This window comes from Syngnathus floridae, chromosome 1, assembly GCF_059516105.1.
Source record: "Syngnathus floridae isolate MCC-2025c chromosome 1, RoL_Sflo_1.0, whole genome shotgun sequence".
Taxonomy (NCBI): domain Eukaryota; kingdom Metazoa; phylum Chordata; class Actinopteri; order Syngnathiformes; family Syngnathidae; genus Syngnathus; species Syngnathus floridae.
In genome coordinates, this window is record NC_142413.1 from 20,789,643 (window position 1) to 20,814,499 (window position 24,857).

At 40.3% G+C, this 24,857-nt stretch overlaps 1 protein-coding gene across 4 annotated transcripts in view; it reads right to left on the reverse strand.

Moving 5' to 3' along the window:
* enox2 (ecto-NOX disulfide-thiol exchanger 2) overlaps window positions 1-24,857 on the reverse strand; it is a 152,915-nt gene that overhangs the window by 110,991 nt on the left and 17,067 nt on the right. Inside the window, exon 2 of one of the 4 annotated variants that reach the window (XM_088385240.1) lies at window positions 12,791-12,872. The exons of 2 other annotated variants lie outside the window; for them this stretch is intronic. In XM_088385240.1, coding sequence (XP_088241366.1) covers window positions 12,791-12,824 — 34 coding nt within the window. In that variant the 5' untranslated portion in view covers window positions 12,825-12,872. Of the gene's footprint in view, window positions 1-12,777; window positions 12,873-24,857 lie in introns of all 4 variants that reach the window. One more of the 4 variants, XM_088385288.1, reaches the window with a different exon arrangement.

The following is a 24,857-nucleotide window of genomic DNA, read 5'->3' on the forward strand; positions in this document are numbered from 1 at the left end:
AGGCATTATCTCTCACTGTCTAGCTGATAGATGCTAACATAAATACAATGCAGCTGACAGCATAGTGGATAACGACTAGAATGAAAATGTCCAGAGAAGCTTGCCAATAAACTATTCCGACTGCCTGACCTTATTTCCTCTTACTGTGACACAGTAAAGTGTCTGGCTGTTGAGTACTATATAACCAACACAAATTGATTAAACATAATCTTGCATACTGACAGAATTAGCTCTTGATGGATAATGACTAGGGTAAAAATGGCCATAGATGGTCCCATCTCGTCCCGCTCAGGTATCTAGAAACGATGACTTGTTCCACTCTATTCTAGTTTTATTATGGTAACTTGTTTTTATACTTGTATGATAGTTGAAAATGTTTCGCTGGTTACAAAAACATTTCCTGAACTGTGTAGGTTTCATGATGGTCAAAATTTGACGCATCACTGTATGTGTTCCACCTTTTATATGCAAGTACTGTATATTTATATAAATGAGGATCCTAACTCAAGGACAGTGCCTAAAACACACACACACACACACACACACACACACACACACACACACACACACACACACAAAGAAAGGAAAAATACAAAATCATATAAATATTAATGTACAAATGCAGGTTGCACAGTTCAAGTCAAAAACCTTGGTCAAACTGAGAATCAAATTATTCTGCCCGCTGCCAGACCAAAAGGTCTTCTACCACATTTGCTAGACACTCATTTCCAAGGTAAATATACACTTTTGCTGAAGGCCAGAATACTGTCGCATTTTCCACAACTCCCTCCAAAGCGGAAAAGAGCCCGCACTTTGCAAAAGTATTGTTTCTCAAACAAATCATGAAATGTGCTTGGCAAACACAATGTGTTTCTCCCCCCCAAGTGATCGCCGGTTAAACGGTGAGGAAAATAGGCTGGAGATTGCAATGAAGACAAAGAAAAAAAGTTACCTTATGCCTCCCTGCTTTGACAGGATAGATCTTCCCCACGTTTGACAAAGGGAAAAACATAGACTTAGCTTAGTGCATTGGGCTCAATAGTATAGAATAGTATGTCTGTCCGAGTATACAGATTTAATGATGATGAGAGAATGAGGTTAGAAACAATTGATTCATTTTGCATAAGGAATGAATACAATTCAGGTCTTTGAAGTCAACCAGTCATGGAATTCATCATATTCCCCACCTTGCAATGGGTAAAATAAAAAAAATTAAAAAGTTTGCCTTTCAGTTCCACAGCAGTAAAGTTGATATTCACAAAACGCCAGCAGCAGGTTAAGCGCAATCTATAAGGATATTTTGAAAAAATCCAAGGGGAAGAGTGGGTCAAACCAACAATCTGCCCTTGCTGAAGACGGAAAAGTTAACCCCCTCAGTCGTGCCTCCCAGACATCTTATCGAATACAAATATCTCATATGAACTACACACTTTTTAACACACACACTTGCGCACATGCACTCACACACACACACACACACACACACACACACACACACACACACACACACACACACACACACACACACACACACACACACTCACAGGATAGGCTAATGATTTAAAGAAAATGTTGTTGGGCATTGAGAAATGGGAATCAAGTGGCACCGGTAAAAATAACTTTTTATGAGTTTGAGAGTTGGAATCGAGAATCGTTAGGAAGCGGAATCGAATTGAAGTACCGGAATCAGACCCAGAATCAGACCCGGAATCAGAACCGGAATCAGAACCAGACAAATTCAAACGATGTCTAACCCTAATGAGGACCACGTCTGACACATTGCGACGACATCATAGACTTTTGAAATATCTTTGCCTAATGTGCTGTCTTAATTGGATTAACTGAGGGGAGGGAAGGAAACCATGGAACATGCTGTACATGTTGTGGATCCTCCCAAATGGAACCCAGTCAAGTCATGGTCCACTTGTTCAAATTAAAAATAGTTTTTCCCGTTAGAAATTAAGCAAATAAATTACTTTCAGGTTCAAACTTCCATCATACATTATTACCGCACTGAATTTAAATGATGGAAGTATTTAAAAAAACAAAAATGCCATAGTGTGTACACGATGGGATTTGCTGACGATTGTGAATATTATCCCGGACAATTGGTTATTAATGCAACTTGTACCATTTTTGGGGAATTTGATTATGAAGCATCCACTATATCTGTGTGACAAGGTGGGGGGGGGGGGGAAGCAAAGCCAACAATTGCTGGTGCATGTTTTAATCAGAAAAAAACATGTCATAAATAAACTGACTGTTTTTCAGGGGAAACAAAAATTCAATTACCCTTGTCAGCCGGCAGTAATGACTAACAGCCCGTGCGTGCACTCATTCAATTCCAGGCACCCTCGGGAACGATGTCTGGATTTTTTTTTTTTTTGACAACGCCGCTTCTGTGCGGCCTGTTAAGTGTAGCAAAAGCAGTCCAACAGAACGCTAATTTGACTCAGAAGATGAAAGCTTGCTTTTAGGTGCATCTGAGGGTGCTGGGAGTGGTTACACACCCCACCATACAATGCTTCTTTTTTTTTAATCAAAATGCTTGACTTGAAAGTGGGGTGGATACGTCATTCTGGCTATATACAAAAATAAAAACAAAAAAAACAGCAGTAAATTGTGTGATATATTGTAAAGATTAAACTGAAACTTCAGAATACAAACACTTAAATCACACATTTGGGAATGGAAAAAAATATTTGTGAAAAATATAGCTGCAACAAACCACAGAGGACATATTATAGAAAATTGAATTCGATTCTGCAAATTCCAGTGAAATTATTGGGTTATCAGTATTTGCTTCTGACTGCAGTGGTGGCTTTGAAAACTGTTTTTAGAGGGAGCTCTACAAGTATCCAATAAAACCGGCTGGCTCTCTTGCTCGCTTTAAAAAAAGGAAAGAAAAATACGCGCCGCTAAATCTGCAAAATATAGCAATAAAGACGCCAGGTAAGCAATGTTGCGTAGCCATTTGCTTGGTTGCATGCCCTCGGTCGTCATGGAAATGAAAGCCGCGTTTGCTCACCCCGATTAAGCGATTTGTGTGCTCAGTGTGCTCAGTGTTCATCCTTCGTGTATTTTGACCAAAAGAAAAAAAGAACTTGTGTCCTTTTACTCCACACTTATTGGGGAAAAAAATAAGAAATGACTAAGAACAGGAAATTGAATTTTACTGTGACAAAGGACACTGTACAATTTGGGCTATAAGTAGAATCTCTTTTATAGAGCTCTAATAGAAGGGTCACATTACAGTCGTAACAGAGGATTTAACATTTATCTGCCTTTCACTTTCACACAGAACCCAGCAAAGCAGAATTCCTACAATCAGCAAATTACGGTAGCTCACTCCTTTTGCGTATTGTATAAAATACTACTGGACAAGGCCAATGTATTCGTTTTGGAATGCCGCGTTTCAGGTATGGCCTTCCACACAGGAAAAATCATGGCTCTCATGCTACATTTTGAAGCAGAAAACTGGGGGGTAGACTATTTTGCAATCAAAAGTTTCCAAAATGTGAGCTTTTAGGGACGTTGGTAAAGTGTCAACAATATTAGTAAAAAGAAAAAAATGTATTGCATAATGAGAAACGCCTCATCCCCAAGGCACATTCCTTCTGCAGTTTGTCTTTGACATGAATGGTCTTTTCATACTGCACTTGCGCAATACGCTGTTGACCAACACATTCATTGTGCATGTGCTGCCCTGGTGCAACAACACTGTGCCGTGCTGCAGAGGACGGCAGCGCATGATTTGGCAGGCGGAGCACAAATCGTAAATGTTCAATTTGGGTGGCATCTCACCGTGACGATATCCCGGTGCATTCAATAGGATAAATGATGCCCAAGTGATTTCAGAGTGACGACATCAAGTGACTTTAGTGTAGTAGTAGATTGAAAAAACACAACTTATGAACGTAGTGTCCCCGACTGTAGGAAAAAAGACAAATGTACTGTGGTAAAGTGGTACAGAAGCATAGCCATGGACAGGAAGGAGTGTGTGGTTTCAGCATTTTTAACAATAAAAATAAAATATCGCAGAGTTACACATGCTTCTCTGTCTACCACCCTTGCTCCTTGGTATTATAAACAAAGCCATGCTTTCCCCTGTAATAGTAACAAATACAGTTATTGGCCAGTTAAGGTTAGTCTACTAAAAAAAGTCTACTCAAAAAGGCACCAGGCTACTTACTGTTGGGTCGCTTAGCTACCATCACAACATATCGGTAAGCTTGTGCCATACTGCTGCAGTGACTTCCCGCATCCTACCCCGCAGTGCACATTCTTGCGACTCAATGTGATGTGGCCTTACATTATTGTTACCACTTTTATGAGCGTTAACAAAGCATGACGCATGAGGTGGACTGCTTTCACAAAGCCTTCCCTTTACACCTCGCCTCTGCAATGTATCATCGAAGGCTAAGTTGTTTCATTCTATTAGAGTTTCCAAAAGGGGGTAGCTTATATTTTGTACATTTGAACTTGTAAGCAGATGAGAGGGCCAACGCATTGTACATTACACATTAAAGCAGAGACATACAGTTGACCCAGTTGGATCTCATCTGGTGCTTAACCCATTTGTTGCCTTAGAGGGGAATGCTGACAGAATGAATAATTCAGATCGAATTACTGCATATTACATGGAAGTGCGGCCTCATCTGTGAGTGTCGTGCTGCAATTTTTACATGAGACGAGTCAAGGGTAATTCTGTTTCTTAACTAGGACGTACTTTGATTTTTCCTTTTCTCCAAGATGTTTTTTTCCCCCTGCCCTTTAAGGAGTCCTTTGCCAAATCACGAGTGAGTATGGAGTGCTGTATCATAATGCCATTGCCAGTGAAAGAAAGCGGGGGTGGGGGCGTGGGGGGGTGAGGGTCGGAGTATTTTGAAAGTTTCCGTTCATTTTAAACAGACTGTAATAGTATTTTTTGTTGTCCATTTTCAGATCAATGCCTGCTGTTTGTTACTGGAGTAAAAAATGACATTTGTTCCGCTCAAAGTCATGCAGAAATGCACATCTGTTCCATTTTGACCTCTATCATCCTAAACCCTTACTTATGTAATTCCTACCCCATGCCTCTTCGTGTTCCCCGCATATTGACGGATGGCGAACAGAAGATCATCCAGACGGAGAAAAGGTTGAGGTGACTCCCTGGCTTAAGTCACATCTCATTAAACAGACTTTGCAGTGTCCGGCGCGCTTGGAGAAATTTAATGAGTTGTGGCGCAGTAACAAGGTGCCATAAAAAGTAACTGGAGCTAATGTATTTTGAGCGGGAGCACCATGATTGCCACACTTTTTTGGGGAGACCTTAAAGACTGGGCAGATATTCCAAGTCTTTGGTGACAGCGGCATCTGTTCTGGCAACTGGATTATGCAAAATCTTAAAAGGAGGCCATCCCTTCCTAGAGAGTTTGCCCCTCAGCCTGAATATTGATGCAAATGGCTCTCAAACAAGTGTGCAAAACAACCGATAACCCCCTTGCTGCCTCAGCAGTCACAGCCAAAGATATGCACAGTACTGCCCCACTACTGCTTCATGGATAAGTTTTTCTTTGGTCACTCTATTATCAAGTCGTATGCAAATGTTGCAAAACAAACAACATGCAGCTGTTTGATTTGGCTATGTACAAAGTAGTTGTGCCAATCCATTCCCAAAGGCTGGTGGGCGTTCATATTTTAAATATTTTCACATTGGCAAAAAATGGAAATAGGAATCACCCTTAACAGTCACGCTGTCCACATCATTCAACCTTGATGAACCATCCAGCCGTTTATTACTCTGTTTACGTGAATTAATATCAAAGCCAGTTCATACAACTTCAACTAGATTTGTTAACTTTACTAAACCCTTTGAGTTGCAGTCTATTAAGCATTCTCCACAGTGTTTAGTTTTGTTTTTGGTAGTGTAGCATAAACAAGTTAGTAACTCAGATAGATTACGGCAATAATGGAAACATCAGTGGCTTTATCTCTTCTTTTAGTTTCATGTAACTATTAGTAAACAAGTGCACTGCACTTAAGCAGAGAACCTATCTTGACACTATGAAAAAAAAAATATGTATATACATGTATAGAAACACACACACACACACACACACACACACATATATATATGTATGTATATATATATGTATAGATATATACATATATATATACGTACATACACACACATATACTATATATACTACACACATGTATTACACACACAATAAATATAAAGCTACTCATTGTTTTTTGGAAAGTCTTCCAAGTAGCCAAGAAGCCTTTTTCTAATAATTACAATAATACACAGAGTGCTACATGCAAGCGTCTACACTTGTTTCAGCTTTCAAACGATCAGTACTCTTTCGTTGGTCACTTTAAAATATGCAGCATCATACAGTATGTTAGTGACAATCACTGCTGGATGTTCACTTGTATGTTGTTCTGAATCAATAAGTAGCCTCTTTTAATATGTCTAAGTCAGAAGCGCACAGCACATTTGTAACAATACCCAAGCCCAATTCCCTTTCTTGCTGCTATTTCATGACTTACAAAGCACGTTTGAATCTTTTTTTTTGTCCCACGAGAGCATTTTTTTTTTCTTTTATGAATAAAAACTTCTCATTTCTTCCCATCAGCATCGTGATAAGATCATATTAGAACATTTGCATTTGAATGATCTGGCATTAATCCATCATCCTGATTTATTTATGTAAATAAAGGGGAGATGTTTGTCTGGCATCAAAGGAATGCAGTATTGGTCATCATTGAACATGCAAAACTACCGTATTTTTCGGACTATAAGTCGCGTTTTTTTTCCATGCTTTGGGTGGGGGGGCGACTTATACTCAGGAGCGACTTATATGTGAATTTTTCACAAATTTTTACTTGATCATTAACACTTTACTCACTAGTATAGTTGATCACTTCACATGTTATTTTCATTTTGAACCGCATGAGGGCGCACTATGGCTGTGGAATAAATGGAGCCTCACTGGCAATGAGTTCCATTCACTGTCTTCCGAAGTCGGGAGATTTAATGATTTGGAGCAGGGGTCACCAACACGGTGCCCGCGGGCACCAGGTCGCCCGTGAGGACCGCATGAGTCGCCCGCAGGACTATTCCAAAATTAGCTCAAATAGCGGCACTTGTCAGTGAGCTGCATCTATTTATTTTACAGTCGAACCTCAGTTTTCGAATGTCCTGGTTCTTCAACAAATCGGAATTCGAACAAAAAAATTCGAGATTTTTTGGCTTCGGTTGTCCAACAAAATTCGGAGGTCGAACCTCGCGAGATGAGCCGGGAGGAACCGAGAAAACCCGACCGCGCCGCCCGGATGCCGACTGACTCCGTTGTTATTGTATTTTCGTTACTTTTAAAATTGTATTAACCCCTAATCATGCCTCCAAAGAAAGCAAGTGAGAGCAGTAAAGCCATCCTAAAACACAAAGACGCTCTTAAAGCAATGCGACAGTGAGCACCCGGCGCGCTGTGGTTGCGCGATCGGACCAAATTAAGCTCCCTGCGCACTGAGGTCCACATAAATTTTGGAAAGTACATCAGGACTTTAAAAATATTTTCTAAATTCTAGCCACGGCTCTGTCACAATAATGCGACCAGTGCGGTGCAGTTGCGCGGTCGGCGATGCGCTACTGTTGCGCGTTCGGTGGTGCGCTGCAGCTGCGCGATCGGACAAAATTAAGCTCCCTGAGCACTTAGGTCCACTTCAATTTTGGAAACTACGTACATCAGGACTTTAAAAATATTTTCTAAATTTCAGCGACGGCTCTGTCACAATAATGCGATCGTCGCGGTGCAGTTGCGCGGTGGGCGACGCGCTACGGTTGCGCGTTCGGCGGTGCGCTGCATTTGAGCGATCAGACAAATATGCGCAAATGAAAAAATGCTTAAAAAAGACGCGGGTTTTTTGTCTTGAAACGGATTAAAAATGTTTCCATTATTTGTAATGGGAAAAATAGATTCGGAATTCGACCGATTCGCTTCTCGAACCGCCTTCTGAAACGGATTGTGGTCAAAAACCAAGGTTTGACTGTATTTCTGCTATTCTTGTTAAAATCACACTTACATGTTAACTGCAAATGACAATAATAACACAGTGAAAGCCGAATTGAGAAAATTGGCTATTTCAGAAGTGTATGTCAAACTGGTAGCCCTTTTGCCTTAATCAGTACCCAGGAAGTAGCTCTCGGTTTAAGAAAGGTTGGTGACCCCTGATTTGGAGTGACACAGATTATTCGATAAACTTGTTATTTATGTTATACTTATTTGATATATAGTTTATTTAGAGTAGCAACATGTATAATGTTAGACTTCAGTAGTTTCTGATTTTCTACGAAGGCCATGAAGGCAGCGAGGGGGGGTCGGAAAGAGCAATCCAGGGCATTTGCATGTGTTGGCTCACATGTTGCGCTCTTGATTTGTGAAATAAAGAGCCGGTTATCAAACCCATGTCTTACCTGGTACTTTGGTAACGCTACAATATAGTTATATACGTAGATCTGTGGAATAAATGTAGCCGCCAACTGACAACGAGGCTGACGTCAGCGCGCACGTAGTCAGAAATCGACAGCTGTTTTTTTTTTGTTGTTGTTGTTTTTTTACATAAAGGATGAATATTCTGGTGGATTTAATGATTTGGAGTGACACAGATGGTTCGTTAAAATTGTTGTTTATATTACATTTATTTAATATACCTAGTCTGACGTCAACAGCGCACGTAGTTCCGGTGTCAACAGCTGTTTTTTTTTTTTTTTTTAAGTGACACGGAAGATGAAGATTCTGATGAATTTGTTGATTTGGAGGGACAACCTCCTGCTGAACGTAAATAAGACCAAGGAAATCGTTGTTGACTTCCGGAAGGGTCACGCAAAACACCTGCCGCTGATCATCGACGGTGCTGTGGTGGAGAGGGTGAGCTGAACCAATTTCCTGGGGGTGCACATCAGTGAGGACCTCTCTCCTGGTCCGCAAACACCGCGTCACTGGCTAAGAAAGCTCAGCATGTGCTCCTCAGGCAGTCCTGTCTACATTCTACCGTGCCACCATTGAGAGCGCCCTCACCAGTTGCATCGCTGTCTGGGGTGGAAACTGCACTGAACAGAACTTGAAGGCCTTGCAGCGCATAGTGAATACGGCTGGTAAGATTATTGGTGCTTCGCTCCCCTCCCTGAAAGACATTTACACTCCCATCTCGCCCGCAAGGCATCCTCGATTGCGAGTGATGTGAGTCACCCGGCTCACTCTTTGTTTGACCTTCTGCCCTCTGGGAAGAGGTACAGGAGCCTGCGCTCCCTCACCGCCAGACTCGCCAACAGCTTCTTTCTCCAGTCTGTTAGGACCCTGAACTCGCTACCCCCTTCTGCGTAGCGTGCGGCACTGTTGCACTATTTTCTGGACTGTCTGCTGTACGCTCACTTGCTCCTTTTCGCTCCTCTTATTTATTTATTTGTTGTGTTATTTATTCATTATTTATTCAGCACGCTGTTGTTGACTTGTTCACTTGATTGTCTATTGTGGGCCATGTCTTATCACCGTGGGATAGGGGGGAACGAAATTTCGGTTTCTTTGTGTGTCTTTGGCATGTGGAGAAATTGACAATAAAGCTGACTTTGACTTTGACATAGATGGTTTGATAAAATTGTTGTTTATATTACATTTATTTGATATATTATTTGATTTTGTTTACTGTTTTAGACTAGGTCTATAAATATTGCAACAATAAGAACAAAGTCACTTTTAAAGACGCTCTGCTGTTCTGACAGCAGCTGAGTGGCTATCACAGTCGAGGAATCTCGACTTGACTACCAAGTCCAGGTTCTCCGGTTGAACTGCATGCTCTGATTTCCATTGGACCACAAACGCACCACAACCGTCATCGTGTCTGTCACTGTTAGCAAAAGCACACAGCAACACACACATAAACTGAATATGTGCCGATGCAATACAATCAGATCGACACAATATGAAATCTCAAGATTCTCCGATTCTCCACACATGCACGATTAGCAAGTGGCTGACCAGGCCATGCGCGAACTGACCAGTGGTTTGGCGATTACAATGCGCTCCGTAATTAATATTGGACAATCCCACGGCACAGCTGAACGTCTTTCACGGCACACCAGTGTGCCGCGGCACAGTGGTTGGGAAATACTGGCTTTAATGATTTGGAGTGACACAGATGGTTTGATCAAGGTGTTATTCATGTTATAGTTATTTGAAAAACTGTTATTGTTACATCAGGCCCGTTCTCAGCTTCTCACTTGTGTTTATGTCACGTTAGCATACCGTATCGTTTAGCCTGTTGTTGCTCGTTCATGTCTATTCTTGGTGTTGGATTTTGTCGAATAAATTTTCCCCAAAATGCGACTTGTACTCCGGAGCGATTTATATAGTTTTTTTTTTTCACTTTATTGTGCATTTTATGGCTGATGCGACGTATATTCCTGAGCGACTTTTGTCCGAAAAATACGGTAATCTGTTGGTGGAGATAAACAAAAGTTTACAATGGGCATTACAATCATTTAATTGATCACATCTGGATGCAAAATGGAATGCACCACTTGGACAACATGAAAACAGACACGGGATTTTGAGTCACACCCATGCTGCGGAACAACTCTTCTGGACAGCATTGTCAAAACAACACTGACATGGAAACTGGAGTTAAGAAAAAACCCGGAGGAACTCTATCATCCGTCAAAAAAAATATTATTTGGAAAAAATGAATTGATTGGTCAATTTGCTTTTATTTTATTTTTTTGCTGAGAAAGCATGATTCTGCATGCAAACAAGAACTCGAGAACTATCCTAACGTAAAAAACTATGCATGAAAACGTATTCTACTCAATATTAAAATAAAAACAAAACCATCATTGCCTATAAACAAACAATTGGGTTTGAAGTGCAAACAATTCTTCAAGAAATAATTTATACAGCAAGACACTCAACAGCTTCACACAGACTGACCTGAAATGAATATAAAATCCTCAGTCTTCACCGGCTGAGGAGAGAAACCTGACAGGCGGCTAATTAAACCTGACCCGGTGAAGGCAAACAGCGGAGAAAGTGTGTGACATAAAAGCAAGACGAAAGCAGAAGGCTACAAGAGAGCGAGCCGAGCAGACTAGGAGGGAGGAGGAGAGGAGAAAAGGCCAAGCATCAGACTGAGCGCTCATTATCGCCACCATATTGTGCTGCGTAAGAGTTATGTGAGAGGACAGTCATCTAGAAATGATCAACAAAAAGGGCGCCTCTAAAGCATCTATTCTCACTTTATTTTTTATCTGTCACACACTCTAAAACCATTTTCCTTTGTTTTCTCAGAAAAAAATAAAGCACTGCATTGTCGTTTTTCTAAAGAGGATCACGTAAACATTTGCACTCACTTTATTCATTCTCTTCTATTGATTCAATCGCAAAAAAATCTGTTCTTATCCTCTGCCAGTTTTGAACAGCCAAGTAAGCTTAACTATCATATTATCACTGCCCAACAGAAAGAATGTAAGTGTTCCCCTACCACAGAGCCCTGCCACAATAATCCACGAGCCCCGAAAAAGGTTCCCTGAAAAGAAGATAAGTCGAGCGCTGTAGCGCTAAGAATATTGGCATTGGTTGTTTAGCAACCAACTATTATTAGCTACATTCAGTAGGGCAATCAGAATATGGAGGTATATCGTTTTCATCATACAACAATAATGTGATTAAATCAAATGTAGAATTACTGTACATTAGTAGTCACTTGAATTGCTTTTGATAGACATTGCTTTTGTAGAGAATGTGAAAACATAATCGTCCAATGAAAAGCCTGTAACTCCAAGTTCTGTGGATTTGAAAGAGGACAATTATAGAAAAGCAGATTTATTTATTTAATTGGGTCTCCAGATTTCCTACCATACAGTACAGTATGAAATTCAACACCCGAATAGATTTCTTTATCTGACCTTTTCTAAATATGGCTTCGCACAAGCAGATTTCCTATCTTGTCTGGATGCGGAGGAGTGAACATTCACTCTGGAGGGAGCCTTGGTACCCAATAACACACAAAAACGTCGCAAGATATCTTATGCTCATTGTATTTCTCTGAAAAATAGACTTGAGAATGGTTGGAAAAATGACTACATATGACAAGGTACTAAGTTGGAGTCGACACTTTATTGTATGCCCTAGCTCTGCTCGGGTGGTCATGGTGACAGAGGCTATACTCTTTATTTCAACGGGACACCCCACTCCCCCTAAACGAAAATGTCAGAGGCCTTTTATTGATACCTGGGGACTGTTTTAAATTGTGTGTGTGTGTGGTTAGGAAGAGATTTTCAAAAGCAAGAAAACGTCAAATTAACTGAACAATGAATGCTTTTCATGAAACAGTAAACCGGCTGTCGCCTATACAATGCTTGTATAGACCTTTGATACTCAAAGTGCTTGAACACTGCTTCCTCATTCACCTACTTGACACGCCATGGGAAGCAACTGGGGGTTCAGCATCTTGCTCAAGGATATGGTCACAACAGTTGAGGATCAAACACCCTACATCTGGATTGGGAGACGACCACTCTACCACTGATCCACGTTGTCTGGACCAGACACAGGCGATCAATTTAAGCCTTTTCCCGAGCTGTGGGCGGTAGCAAAGTTTGCTAACGACAGCGTTAAACCAGAACGGCACTGTGTATTTTACCACAGCATACCCACTATGTCAACAAGGCACCCCCATCGCTCGTGAAAAAGCTGCAGTTTTCATGCAGAACTAACCCTGAGAACAAACACGCACCATAGCCTCTTACTTGTGACTCTGCTCGCTCTGTAGTCTTTGTGCATGGCTGGGCCACAGCTGTCTTGTTTGATTTCAGCTTCTTTGGCCTGTTTCTGAAAGAAAACAAACTTCTGATGAGCTGTGGTTTGTTCGCTTCATAAAAAACAGAAACGATATTCTCATACATCGCCACTCTGCAAGGCAGTGTGTCCGCTCTGCAGTCATCCAAGGACGCTCGAGTGTCACAATAAAAGGGCTTTGTCTTGACTAGCGAAAGAAGACAAAAAGAGGATGTAATTCCTCGAGTCCTCCGTGAAGCACGACCCTCTGACAGTCCCATTGACAGCGCTATTAGCACTCCAGCTAGGGGGATCAGTGAAGGGAAAACACAAAAACGCTGGCACAAGAATACTGTAATGCATTTCATTCCACCGAGAGGGTAACATGATGACGGCAGTAATTAGCTTTCTCCGGCGATGATAATCTGCATCAGTCACACTGTGCCACCACAGTTTTAGGGCCACTAAAAAGGTCGCACTTATCCCCGAACCTCGCCCCAATATGCTTGTAGCAGCCCCACAGCCGGTATCATAATGACTGGGTGGTTCTTTACGCCTTTGAAACATTTCAAACCATTCCCGAAGGAGTCATTTGCACACAGCTTTATCTCATAACCAAAAGCATATTTTTAATATATGACTGGGTTAAAAAAAAATGGGTCCAACTGTTCTGCTCCTCATAACTATATTCACAGTCGGGCATTCGCAAATTTGGGGAAGGAACTATTCTCTAATATTTGCTGAAAATCTCACCTTTGCGCTCTTTTGTGTTCAGCCAATGCTATAGCTAATGTCAAAATATTGTTTTTACTGTCTAATGGCATCTACTGCATGTTGAAAAGAAACGATGTAGATTTGTGTTAAAACTATCACATTTAAATCTATGAAACTATGAACCCAAATTGTGACATAGGAAGTTTCAGCCCGACAGCAGCCCCGATACTATATGCCAACGGAGGAGTACTTGGATGACGGCTTTGTCCAGATGCATATTTGTGGAGTGTTTTACAGGGAGAAAAATGAACTCAATTTTGACTGAATCATTGAGCAAGTGCAGCCAGACCCAAGCTGACTTAGAAGTCGGGGTGGGTATAATACGAGGTAACTGATCAATTGTGCGATACAAAATAAATAATTGATTAGTGAACTAATCAATAACCAAATTATTCATCAACTCTTTTGGTGACTTGGAGACAATGTTTGACTGAAAAATGCTTGTAATTGCATCCCTTCTATTCTTAAATGTCTTTACTCTTCCGTGAAAGCAAACTGCTTGTCTTTGTGTGGTAATCAAAATAACACATTTGCAAATATCTGCTTTTATTATTAAAAACAACGATACATATATTTGCCTATTTTCTGACATGTTGTAGACCAAACTAATAGCTGAATCATGATCCATCTGTTAGTAAATTTTCTGTATTGCAAACTTGAAATAAATTGTCCTAGAATAAAAGGATGGAAATGACGATGCTGTTTCTTGTGCAGTAATACCAACCTCATTTTTTGTGTGCGTGTATTTACCCGAACATTTGAGTGCATTATTCATCTTGACGAATGGAATGCGACCAGACACCCATGTCTTGCTGCGATTAGAGAAGCGCTCCCTCTGTTTGACGAGGCTTGTCAGAGTCAAGCAACCCCTAAAATGATGGAGGAGTACGATAGCCTATCATAGTGGCCCCAGTAGCCCCGTTCATCTTTCTGTCTCCATAGCAGGATCAGCAGAACTCCAGAAACAGTGCGGCCTTGGATTAATCATAGCAACTTCACAAGAAGTCATCGCAGCTTAAGCTTGTATACCTATTCTTTAAAGAAGCGCTCACTTAGCCTGCATACTTATCTCTGTGAGAAAGTTCCTTATCTCCCACGCTGGGCCATAGATAAGAAAGCTAGCGGTTTTTACTCAACCATATTCCCCATATAAATGCATGACAAGCAAGTTGCCCTATGTCATATTTATTTGACAGAGACTGGTTGTAATGTGAATATAGTCAATAACGTTCATGGACCGAAGAAATATGCTCGGAGGCTTCAGTTTGAAGACGCATGTTCTATCCATCATTGTGCCGATTGTTGCAATTTGCAAAGCAGCTTTTTCTTCAGGAATCTGACAATTTAGTACTGAACGGTAAAACAGTACAGTTAGGTGCAGAGTATTTGCAGCTAGTTTTTCCAATTACTGAAGACAAATCAGATGGCAGCAAGACCAACAAACTACAAGGCTGCAATACTAATGTATATACATGTCATCTTTAATTTGTGAAACTTCTTAAATTAAAGCTAATATTGTGCATCTCCAATGTTTTGATTTAAATCTAGCAGGTGGTGAAAAGAGGCAAACTCAAAGCAACTTGTCCAACGAGGTCTGACTCTGGATACTCATAACAGTGCAGTAAAGTGCATCAGTGTTGTAGCGCATAAAGCCAGAAGGTAAAAGTAATAGCAGCCATGTTCCTGCGAGGTGCATTTCTTTGTTTGTCATAAATGCCCGCATCCTTGCATTCAACATAGTAAGCTGATCAACACATGGATCTTAAAACCAGAACCAACATGTTCTCAGTTCCTTTTTTACTCCATTTAAGAGTAGAGGATATTGTAAATCAGGCAACTGGAAAGCAACATGTCACAAACAATGTTACTCCAAATATATCATATTAAGGACACTGAGGCCAGAGGGGCCGAGTCGGGGCAAAGAGTGCATTCTCCATCGTGTAAGCGCAGATGAAAAATGCTGAGCACAAAAACAATTTTACATAGCTAGAGGAAGAATAGAGTTCCATTTCTTATCTTGAAATAAGAATATATTGAGAAAAACTATTTTCAGACCGTCCACAGTTTTTGATAAAATTGTAATGGATGACACCAAGTGCATACTGCATGGATAACAAAATACCCAATGCGTACATTGCACATTTTTGATAACAAGCACTCATGTTGCTTTTCCACTTCACAATAGCTACTCTGTTATACTCGCTTTAAAGCCTTTCCATTTCCGAGTTACCATGGTTAGTATACTAGATACAGATGCGAAAGTTAGTAGCTTACTTTGTTGCTCTGAGCATCTGAAGCTGCAGTTATACTCAACAGTCTCTACTTTGCCCCGTTAAAATGAGTCTCCTTACCATGAACAACAACCACAGAGGTAACTGCAGGTGGAACAATGCCAAAGAGTTTTTAAAACTACAATGTATATAAATTACAACATGGAGTGAATTTAAAGCTGCTAGTGGTTGTTGTTTACTGCACATACAAGGTCAGTTGTGTACTGCACTGCAAAGATGTGCTATTTATGTAGTGGGGTGGAGTTATCGCCAACACACAGAAAGAAATGTAAGCCTGATCAGTATTTACCACTGAAAAGCGTATTGTGGATCACGCAATAATTAAGTATATAAAGACATTGTGGAATTCATTTTTCTATATGTGTACAGAGAGGAGGGGCATTTCTTAAAAATGACTTTCGGATAGCTATCTGTATTGACTAGATGAGTCATATTATGTTTTTATAGAGTAGATTAAAATTAAACGGTTGCCATTAATGTGTATAATGATCATTAGGCAAAATAAGACAAAGGGTGAGTCTGAAAGGTGATTATAATTACCATCAGCCTCCTCCATCTCATAAAAGTCAAACCTATTATATCTATTAATTTCCATTAATACCTTTTAAATTAGGGCTAACTATTTGATTGTAGAGTAAATTCAAAATAAATGGCTGCAGACTGGCTCAGTTTTTGCTGTCACTTGTACTTAAGTCAGGAAGGAGAGGGACAATACAACATGCATAATGAAGTACTGCTCCTTCAGACAAGCCCATTTTCATTGGTGATCCATCCAAAAAAAGGAAGTCTGGAAGACTGTCTTCAACTGTAACCTTCTCATGTTACCAGTGGGTACGATTTAGATAATCTTGTGTGACCTCTCCAATACCTGACCAGAGTGCAAAGCCCTGCCATGAAACACACAAGTCTCTTCAAAGCAGAATCCTCAGACTTCAGCTAATTATCTCATTTCCCTTCCGTCCCTGAAAAGCCCTATGAGCTGCTTAAAAGTGAAGTCTGCTCATGAAGGCTGACGATAAAATTTTGAGGGAATAAAATGGTACGTAATGACTCATTATTTTGTTAACATTCAGAAAATCCATCCATCTAGTCTCTATCCCGCGTATCCTCATTATAGCTCCAAGTGTATTGGAGCCTAGCTGACTTCAGCTGGAAGGCAGCAAATTGTAGGACACAAGGAAAAATAGCAACGCAAAGCCAATCCCTGATGTAATGTAATGTTGAAACATTTAACACTACATTTTGGACATAGATGACAGGGGTTGAGTGTGCCAGTTAGCTAGCTGTGCTAGTTTGAATTATAGCCAGGGTACTAATATTTGTAATAAACCAATCTGTTTGTAAATCCGTCAAGAATTCAACAAATTACAAATATTTGACTAAATCTTCTGACTCACGGTACAGCACAGCGCAACAGAGCAGTCCACTGTTCGAAAATGGCCGACCAACGGCGATGCTGCCGATGCCGTCTTAAGCCATCTCGTCTTTCCTACAGAAATCTGTGACCAAAACATTCAGTCTCCCTCCGAAACAGTCTGTCTGCCCTCCTGCGCAGGGCACATGACGATGTCCAGGTCAGATATATTAGACCTGGACGTTAAGGCTACAATGGCATTGCAGAAAATGTGATCTAAGACCATATATGAAAGGGGCGGATTTGGAAAAAAAATAAATACCGTAATTTCCGGACTATAAGTCGCAGTTTTTTTTCATAGTTTGGGGGGGGGGGCGACTTATACTCAGGAGCGACTTATATATGTTTTTTTTCACAAATTTTTACTTGATCATTAAGACATCACTTACTTACAAGTATAGTTGACCACTTCCCATGTTATTTTTAGTATAGTTGAACACTTCACATGCTTTTATATCATTATCTTGAACATATTCAAAACATAAAAAATAGAGAAAACATCAAATAAAGCAATTAACACTTTAAAGCACCATATCCAAGTCCACTGTCTGCTGTGTGTACACTTGCTCCATTTTTGCTCCTCTTATATTTATTATTATTATTTATTATTATTTGTTTATTTATCATTTATTCAACACTCTTATTTATTCATTGTTTGTGCCTTCTTGGGTTTTTTTGTGTTGCTTGTATGCATATGTGTACTATCTCACCGAGGGATAGTGGGAACGTAATTTCAATCTCTTTGTGTGTCTTAGTATATGAAAAAAATCGACAATAAAGCAGACTTTGACTTGGATAAAACAACCAAATAAACAAAACAAAATACTACATCTGAAAAAAATTATATTTTCAGACGAAATTGGATGAGGGCGCTCTAAATTTCACCGTTGGCCGTGACTCATCAACTGGGTGGGCTTAAGAAAAATGGCACCAAAAAGAAACTCATATTTTGCAGGTTACAAACTTCAAGTTGTAAAATATGCAGCTGAAAACAGTAATCGAGCAGCAGAAAGAAAGTTTGGAGAACCGTGATGTACCAATGGATTACTATTTCAAGTGACGTCAGTGGCACGGCGCGGCGCGGCGGTTGTTTACATAAAAGACAAACGTACCCACGTAAAGACTACCGGCATCATTAGCGGTGATCATTTCGAGGTGACACGGAGGACAAAGAGTTTGAAGGAATTAAGGATTTGGAGTGACATAGAAGGTTTGAAAAACTATTATGGCTTTTAAGCACGCCCGGTCCTACTCTACTGAGTCGGGGGCCGGCGCTCGTTTGAGTGGCTGTCCGCGAACGGTGCATGGGGCTCGGTCATGGCCATTACGCACGCCCGGTCCTATGCCATGGAGCTCCCGTGTCTGGAAGTCCACGCCGCCACACGCTTGGAAGTTTGTTTTGTTTAATAAAGAGCCGTTTACCAAACCCACGTCTATCCTTGTACTTTGTTAACGCTACAATATAGTTATATACTAGATCCGTGGAATAAAGACGAGGCTGACGTCAGGGCGCACGCGCGGCGATGTTGACAAAGGACGAGGAATTTGATCGATGGATTTAATGGATTTAAAGTGCACTGATGATTTGATAATATTGGCTTATATAATAGTTATTTGAAAGATAGTTTATCTATTGTTATATGAGCCTGTGGAATATTTTGATGTGCAAGCGCCCTCAGCCGCGCGCACCCATTGTTGACAAAGAACGATCGATGGATTTAATGAATTGGAGTGACACCGATGGTTTTATAAACATGTTATTCATGTAATAGTTGTCCTTAATCACTCTATATGTTACGTCAGGCCCGTTCTCAGCTCTTTGTTTGTGTTTGTCATGTTAGCATACCTATCGTTTAGCCTGTTGTTGCTATTTAATGAATTGGAGTGACACCGATGGTTTTATAAACATGTTATTCATGTAATAGTTGTCCTTAATCACTCTATATGTTACGTTAGGCCCGTTCTCAGCTCTTCGTTTGTGTTTGTCACGTTAGCATACCTATCGTTTAGCCTGTTGTTGCTATTTAATGAATTGGAGTGACACCGATGGTTTTATAAACATGTTATTCATGTAATAGTTGTCCTTAATCACTCTATATGTTGCTATTGTTTAGCCTGTTGTTGCTCGTTCATGACTGTTTTTGGTGTGGGATTTTGTCGAATAAATTGCCCCCCAAAATGCGACTTATACTCCGGAGCGACTTATAAATGTTTTTTTCACTTTTTGGGGCATTTTATGGCTGGTGCGACTTATACTCAGGAGCGACTTATAGTCCGGAAAATACGGTAAATAAAAAATCAGAACTGAGCCGTTCAGACTGTCTTTAAAAAAAAAATAAAAATCAGATACAGGTCACTTATCAGCAAAACAATCAGAATTGAGCTGCAGTGTGAGCGAAGCCTTAGTCCCTGCAATGAGGTCAAATGAGGTGCTCAGTACTACGACAGTTGGTGGTCCACAACAGCATATTGTTTAAGAGATTGTTGGTCAAAATTTGCCAAGTGAGCTGGCACTATTAGCTTCCTTGTCCTGCAGTCACTAAAAAGACTTCTGTACTTCTAGCACAATTGACGCATGGATTTTCAAACTCTGTCAACATCAGCCAGAGCTATTAAGTGGTCTGCTGGAGCGAAATGACTTGTACTGCTCCCAGAGTACAGCATCAGGCTCAGCAATTCCCTCTTGCTATTATCTCAGGCCACTGTGACAGAGTTAATTTATTGCAAGACAAGCACAAACACTACGACATTAAAAAGGAGAGGGAAAACATAAAAAACAAAAAGATACAGTACAGTTGAGTTCTTCTCTTACCGCTTCTTTGTTTCTGCAATCGTGTTTGTCACTTGCAGTCCAAACGCAAATGGCCTGTTCTTTTAATGCTTATGCACTTGTGATCTATTGAGCAATTCAGATACTGGAGAGGGGAAGAACTACTGAAGATGGCTGAGCCCAGTCCATTTGGACAGATAAGTATTCAGCCTGGGACCAGCTCTATAAATCATTATTTGCTGCAAAAAGGATGCCTCGCTATTCTCTACTTCCACTCTAGTCCCCTCCTGTGTTAAATATACATTATTACTGATCCTACCTGAGATTAAATGAATAAATCGTAACTTTATATTCTAGGCGACGGCCCGGACGACTCATCTTCAAACACCGTGTGATCCAAGCCTGCCTACAGCAGATAGCCAATATCTTGCCACTATTGTAAGCATTATTGGAATGTTGTACATTTCGTAAACAAAAATTCTTCAGGATAATAAGCTGCTAAAGTCACATACAAGCATCCATGTTGATGCCAGTATACTGTGAGACAGTCTGAAATCTTGCAAAGCCTCACCATATCTCATTTCGGCTCGCATCAAGCGACATAACTACAACCGCAGTGGACATAAAGAACCTTGAGCTTTAATTTTATTTAAATATGAAGTTCTTTGCTTACCGTATCATTGTTCAATACTCCTAAGATGTGCCCCTGCTAGTTACACAGACTGTAACTTGTAGGCAAAAGGTAAAATTAAACTGGGGCAAACTGTCAAATATTATTAGTCCTTATTCCATTGTTGTGGAAGGTGGTCGAGGTGCAGTGCTTCTTTGTCTCGGGGGCTCTTATCTGCTATGAGCTGCAATCTCCATTAGCATGGTGATGGAGCCCAGGCCTGCCAACCCAGATAAACCTCCCAGGGCTCTACTCATAATTTCCAGTGACTTCTTTTATCTATTTTTGTTTATTAGGAATTTTTTGGAAGGGCGGCTACAAGTTTGCATGGACATGACAGGTTGGGGGCAGGATTTGATGAATATAGACAATAAAAGAGATGACCCCTAACTAATTTAAAGACTCATAAGCAGTATGTTGTTTTGCTAAAGACTGACACACCTTACCTTTGTAAAAATTTGTGAGACAAATCAAACTGGTGCTATAATGAAATCTAAGGCAGACAGGTTTTTCTGCAGGAGTTGCCTCACAGTAACAATAGCTGCTGCTCGCGCCACAGCCATCGGGGGGGTAAGCGGGATATTCAGCAGAGCTCCATTATGCTCTTCTAGTTGGGCGAGCGATTGATACAAAGACTCATTGTTAAGTGCACCGCCTTACTCTTTAAAAATGAGTAGGATGGACGGACTAATACAGATTGACTCACACCGACTGAGGAACCAATCAAAGACCTTGATTAATTGTACAGTCAAGTCACACTGGTACAACAGTGAATTGTAAAACTACAGTTATCCTTGGAAGACACACGACTGACACAGAGAAAGAACAGGAAAGTCTTTGTAGAGCAAAATTGTCAACAAGTAATTAGAGTATCATGTTTTGTTTTACTTTGGAGGCGCATTTTTTTCCAAGTTAAATTGAGGCTGAATTCATGCCGGTTTTCTTTTTGGTATGACTGTACTTTTGACTTCATAAAAACAAAAGGGGTAAGGTGAACAAGAATATTAGATACGTTTGTCATCAGATCAGGTTAGGATTAAGAGGTTTAATAAACCATACAAGCGATGTTGCCAGGTCACATGCCCATCTGATGAGGCCAATGTTAATGTGGAGACAAAGAGCTGCCAGTGCACCGAGCCATACAGAGGACAAGACACCGGACGGGCCCATTAGACCACCTAGCACTGCCAGACTGTTGGACTATTTATATCTTGGACAATAATTAATACAGGGGCTGCCCAGAAGCAGCAGAGCGCCCGAGAGTTTGGAGAAAGACAGCGACGTGATGTTCCTACGGTGAAGACAGCAAGTCATTTTCAGACTCCCAGAGGAGCGAACTAATAGCAGGCTCCACCAGCTCCGCATTGGAACATTCGCTGTGTGTCCAGCCAACATATCAAATGAATTTTGACCTGCTAAATGCAAGTGAATCAATTGCCGACCATACAACTGTGGCTTCAATACTGCAATGCAGCACTGGCTGGACGGCAGTGCTGATTGAGCTTATGCCGCGGGTGTTTTGAAGTTAAAATTCTAAAGCTAATGGGACTCGTGTCATATGTCAACATTGTCGTTTCACGGCATGAGCGGACAAGATGAGGATGAGCATGAAGTGTAATATTCACGTTAGGGCTAGGCAATGAATCAAAATTCAATCACAATTACAATAATTACCGTATTTTCCGGACTGTAAGGCGCACCGGACTATAAGGCGCACCTTCAATGAGTGGCCCATTTTAAAACTTTGTCCTTATATAAGGCGCACCGGACTATAAGGCGCACCATTAATGCATCATGTCAGATTTTTAATCCAAATCAAATCATTCTCCATTTTATCTTTTTTATTTCAACTTCATACGCAACAAATTACTTTATAATCACAAAATAATGATCCATAGTCTTTTTGATTCATCATTCATAGTCTTCAGCGGGCCACCCCTGAATGATTTCAGGAAACAATGCTTCGGGCCAGTTTAAATTTAGGAATTTGGTCCATAAGGCGCACCGGACTATAATGCGCACTGTCGGCTTTTGAGAATATTTTAGGTTTATAGATGCGCCTTATAGTCCGGAAAATACGGTACACTACGTTACATTATTACAAGGAAGCTATTCTTGAATGTTAACTGTACTTTTGTATTGTTATGAAAAAATGTTAAAACATTTTTGTGTTTTGTACCACAAAATAAACAATCATTTGACCAATCATGATTACAATTATTACTAAAATAATCGGGATTCATATTTCTTCCACAATCCAGCCGCCCTACCGCATGTGCAGGTGCAGTGGAAACCTAATTTCCAGCTGGAGTTTCTAGAGTTTGGAGTACCAAAGCATTCACTCTGTGTATCTTTTACTTTTTTCCTTGAATTTGTTCTAAATACTAATTCCCCCAAATAACATGGCTTGGCAAAGTAAGCAAATTCTCATTCAAAGCAGTAACAATAATAAGACTAATTCAAGTTGTTTCTTCGTTTTAAAGTTCTACAAAAAGGAACAAATCATTTGATTTTACATGTGGCAGTTCTGATTTTAAGTACGTATGTGCAATTCAAGATTTACAGTTCGCTAATTCACATATTTTTTTTTTCCAATAAAGTCCATCTTTAGCTCTTAGCTAATAAATAATGCACATTTTCGTGTACTCTGACTCCTTGAGGTCTGGCAGAAGTTGGCGAAGTTGTTGGAAGTCGAAAAAATATCAACGAATCTTGACTGAGAGACTGTAATTTCTATAATATCTAATAATATTTGCGGGGCTTAGCGGCATATGTGTAAAACTGGCGAGTCACATCTGCAATACAACTCATTAACGGTACGCTTTTATAATTCATCAGTCATTATTCAAACAAAGATTGTTTTTCACACGCTTTAACATTGAATAATTTATCTGTATTTTTTTTGTTCTGTACTAATAGTGCATACACAGGAATGGGGATATTAAATACTTCAGAGGTACTATAAGGCTCAAATAGAGCTGTATGTTGCCAGTGTAAATGCTAACGGTGAATTAGGAGTATGAAGTTTCACATCTAGTGGTCAGTCAACCCTGACCCCGCCCCATTCCTCGTTGATTTCAAAGCAATTGCTTCTAGCTTTTTTTAGTTATTATTGTGGTTATTTTATTTTAACACTGCCATGAAAGTTTTATTATGGTGACAGTTTGGTCCCACCCACACGCATTATTTCGCTTTCACTGCTTCTTATGGGAAAATTGTTTCTGAATTAGATCTTTTCTCTCTTTGATGGTTCAAATTCATGATGTGCTCTTTCATTTTGACAGTTTAGAATTTGAACTTATTATAAGTTCACAGTAAACTACTGTGCAATTATAAGCCTCAAAGAGCTCTAGCCGCTGATGGCATTTCCCTCATTAGTGGCACGGGAATGTCATTTGGAGGCAGCAATATTTCATTTCGGCAAGTGTTTAACAGTAATGAAGTTGCTGGTTTGGAATTAACGTGTCACTAGATTGAACAGATCCAATTAAAAAAAAAGGAAAAAGTTAAGGTACTTGCAAAGCATGTCGTGGCCCAATTATCAGTAAAAATTGCACTTCGGGGGAGGCAGCAGCCCATATGTACGAATTGGAGGATACAAGAATAATAGACAGCAGAGTGTAGATTGAAATTCCCCTTGAAGGATCATGTGTCAAGTGAGACAACTTTCATTAATTTGGACCAACGTGTGAGTAACTGTTAACGTATCATTGCTTTTCATTGTTGGCACATCAGTCATAGTGCTTGAACTTTAGGAACAAGCAATAGAAGCAGACTGAGTGCAAAACAACATGAAATGGAGATGCTACACTTTGGTACGATTGTTATGTTATATGGAGCGAGGGTTGAAGCGAGTCCAAAGAGGCAGAGGCGAGGCTTTCATGTACAAGTGAGGAAATGTGGAGAAGCATTTCACAAGTGATGGCAGACGAGCAACATAAGGAAATTATGTGTACAGGCGCGAATGGGCTTTATGATGGGTTACAACAGAGCGAGATACTCAAAGATTTGCATTTGACATGAGCTCAGTTTTAAAAAATATACAGTATCTGAAATTTCAAATACATGCGATCCCCCATGTGTTGGTGTTGGAGTGAGTGCTAGAGTGTGTGTAGGTGCT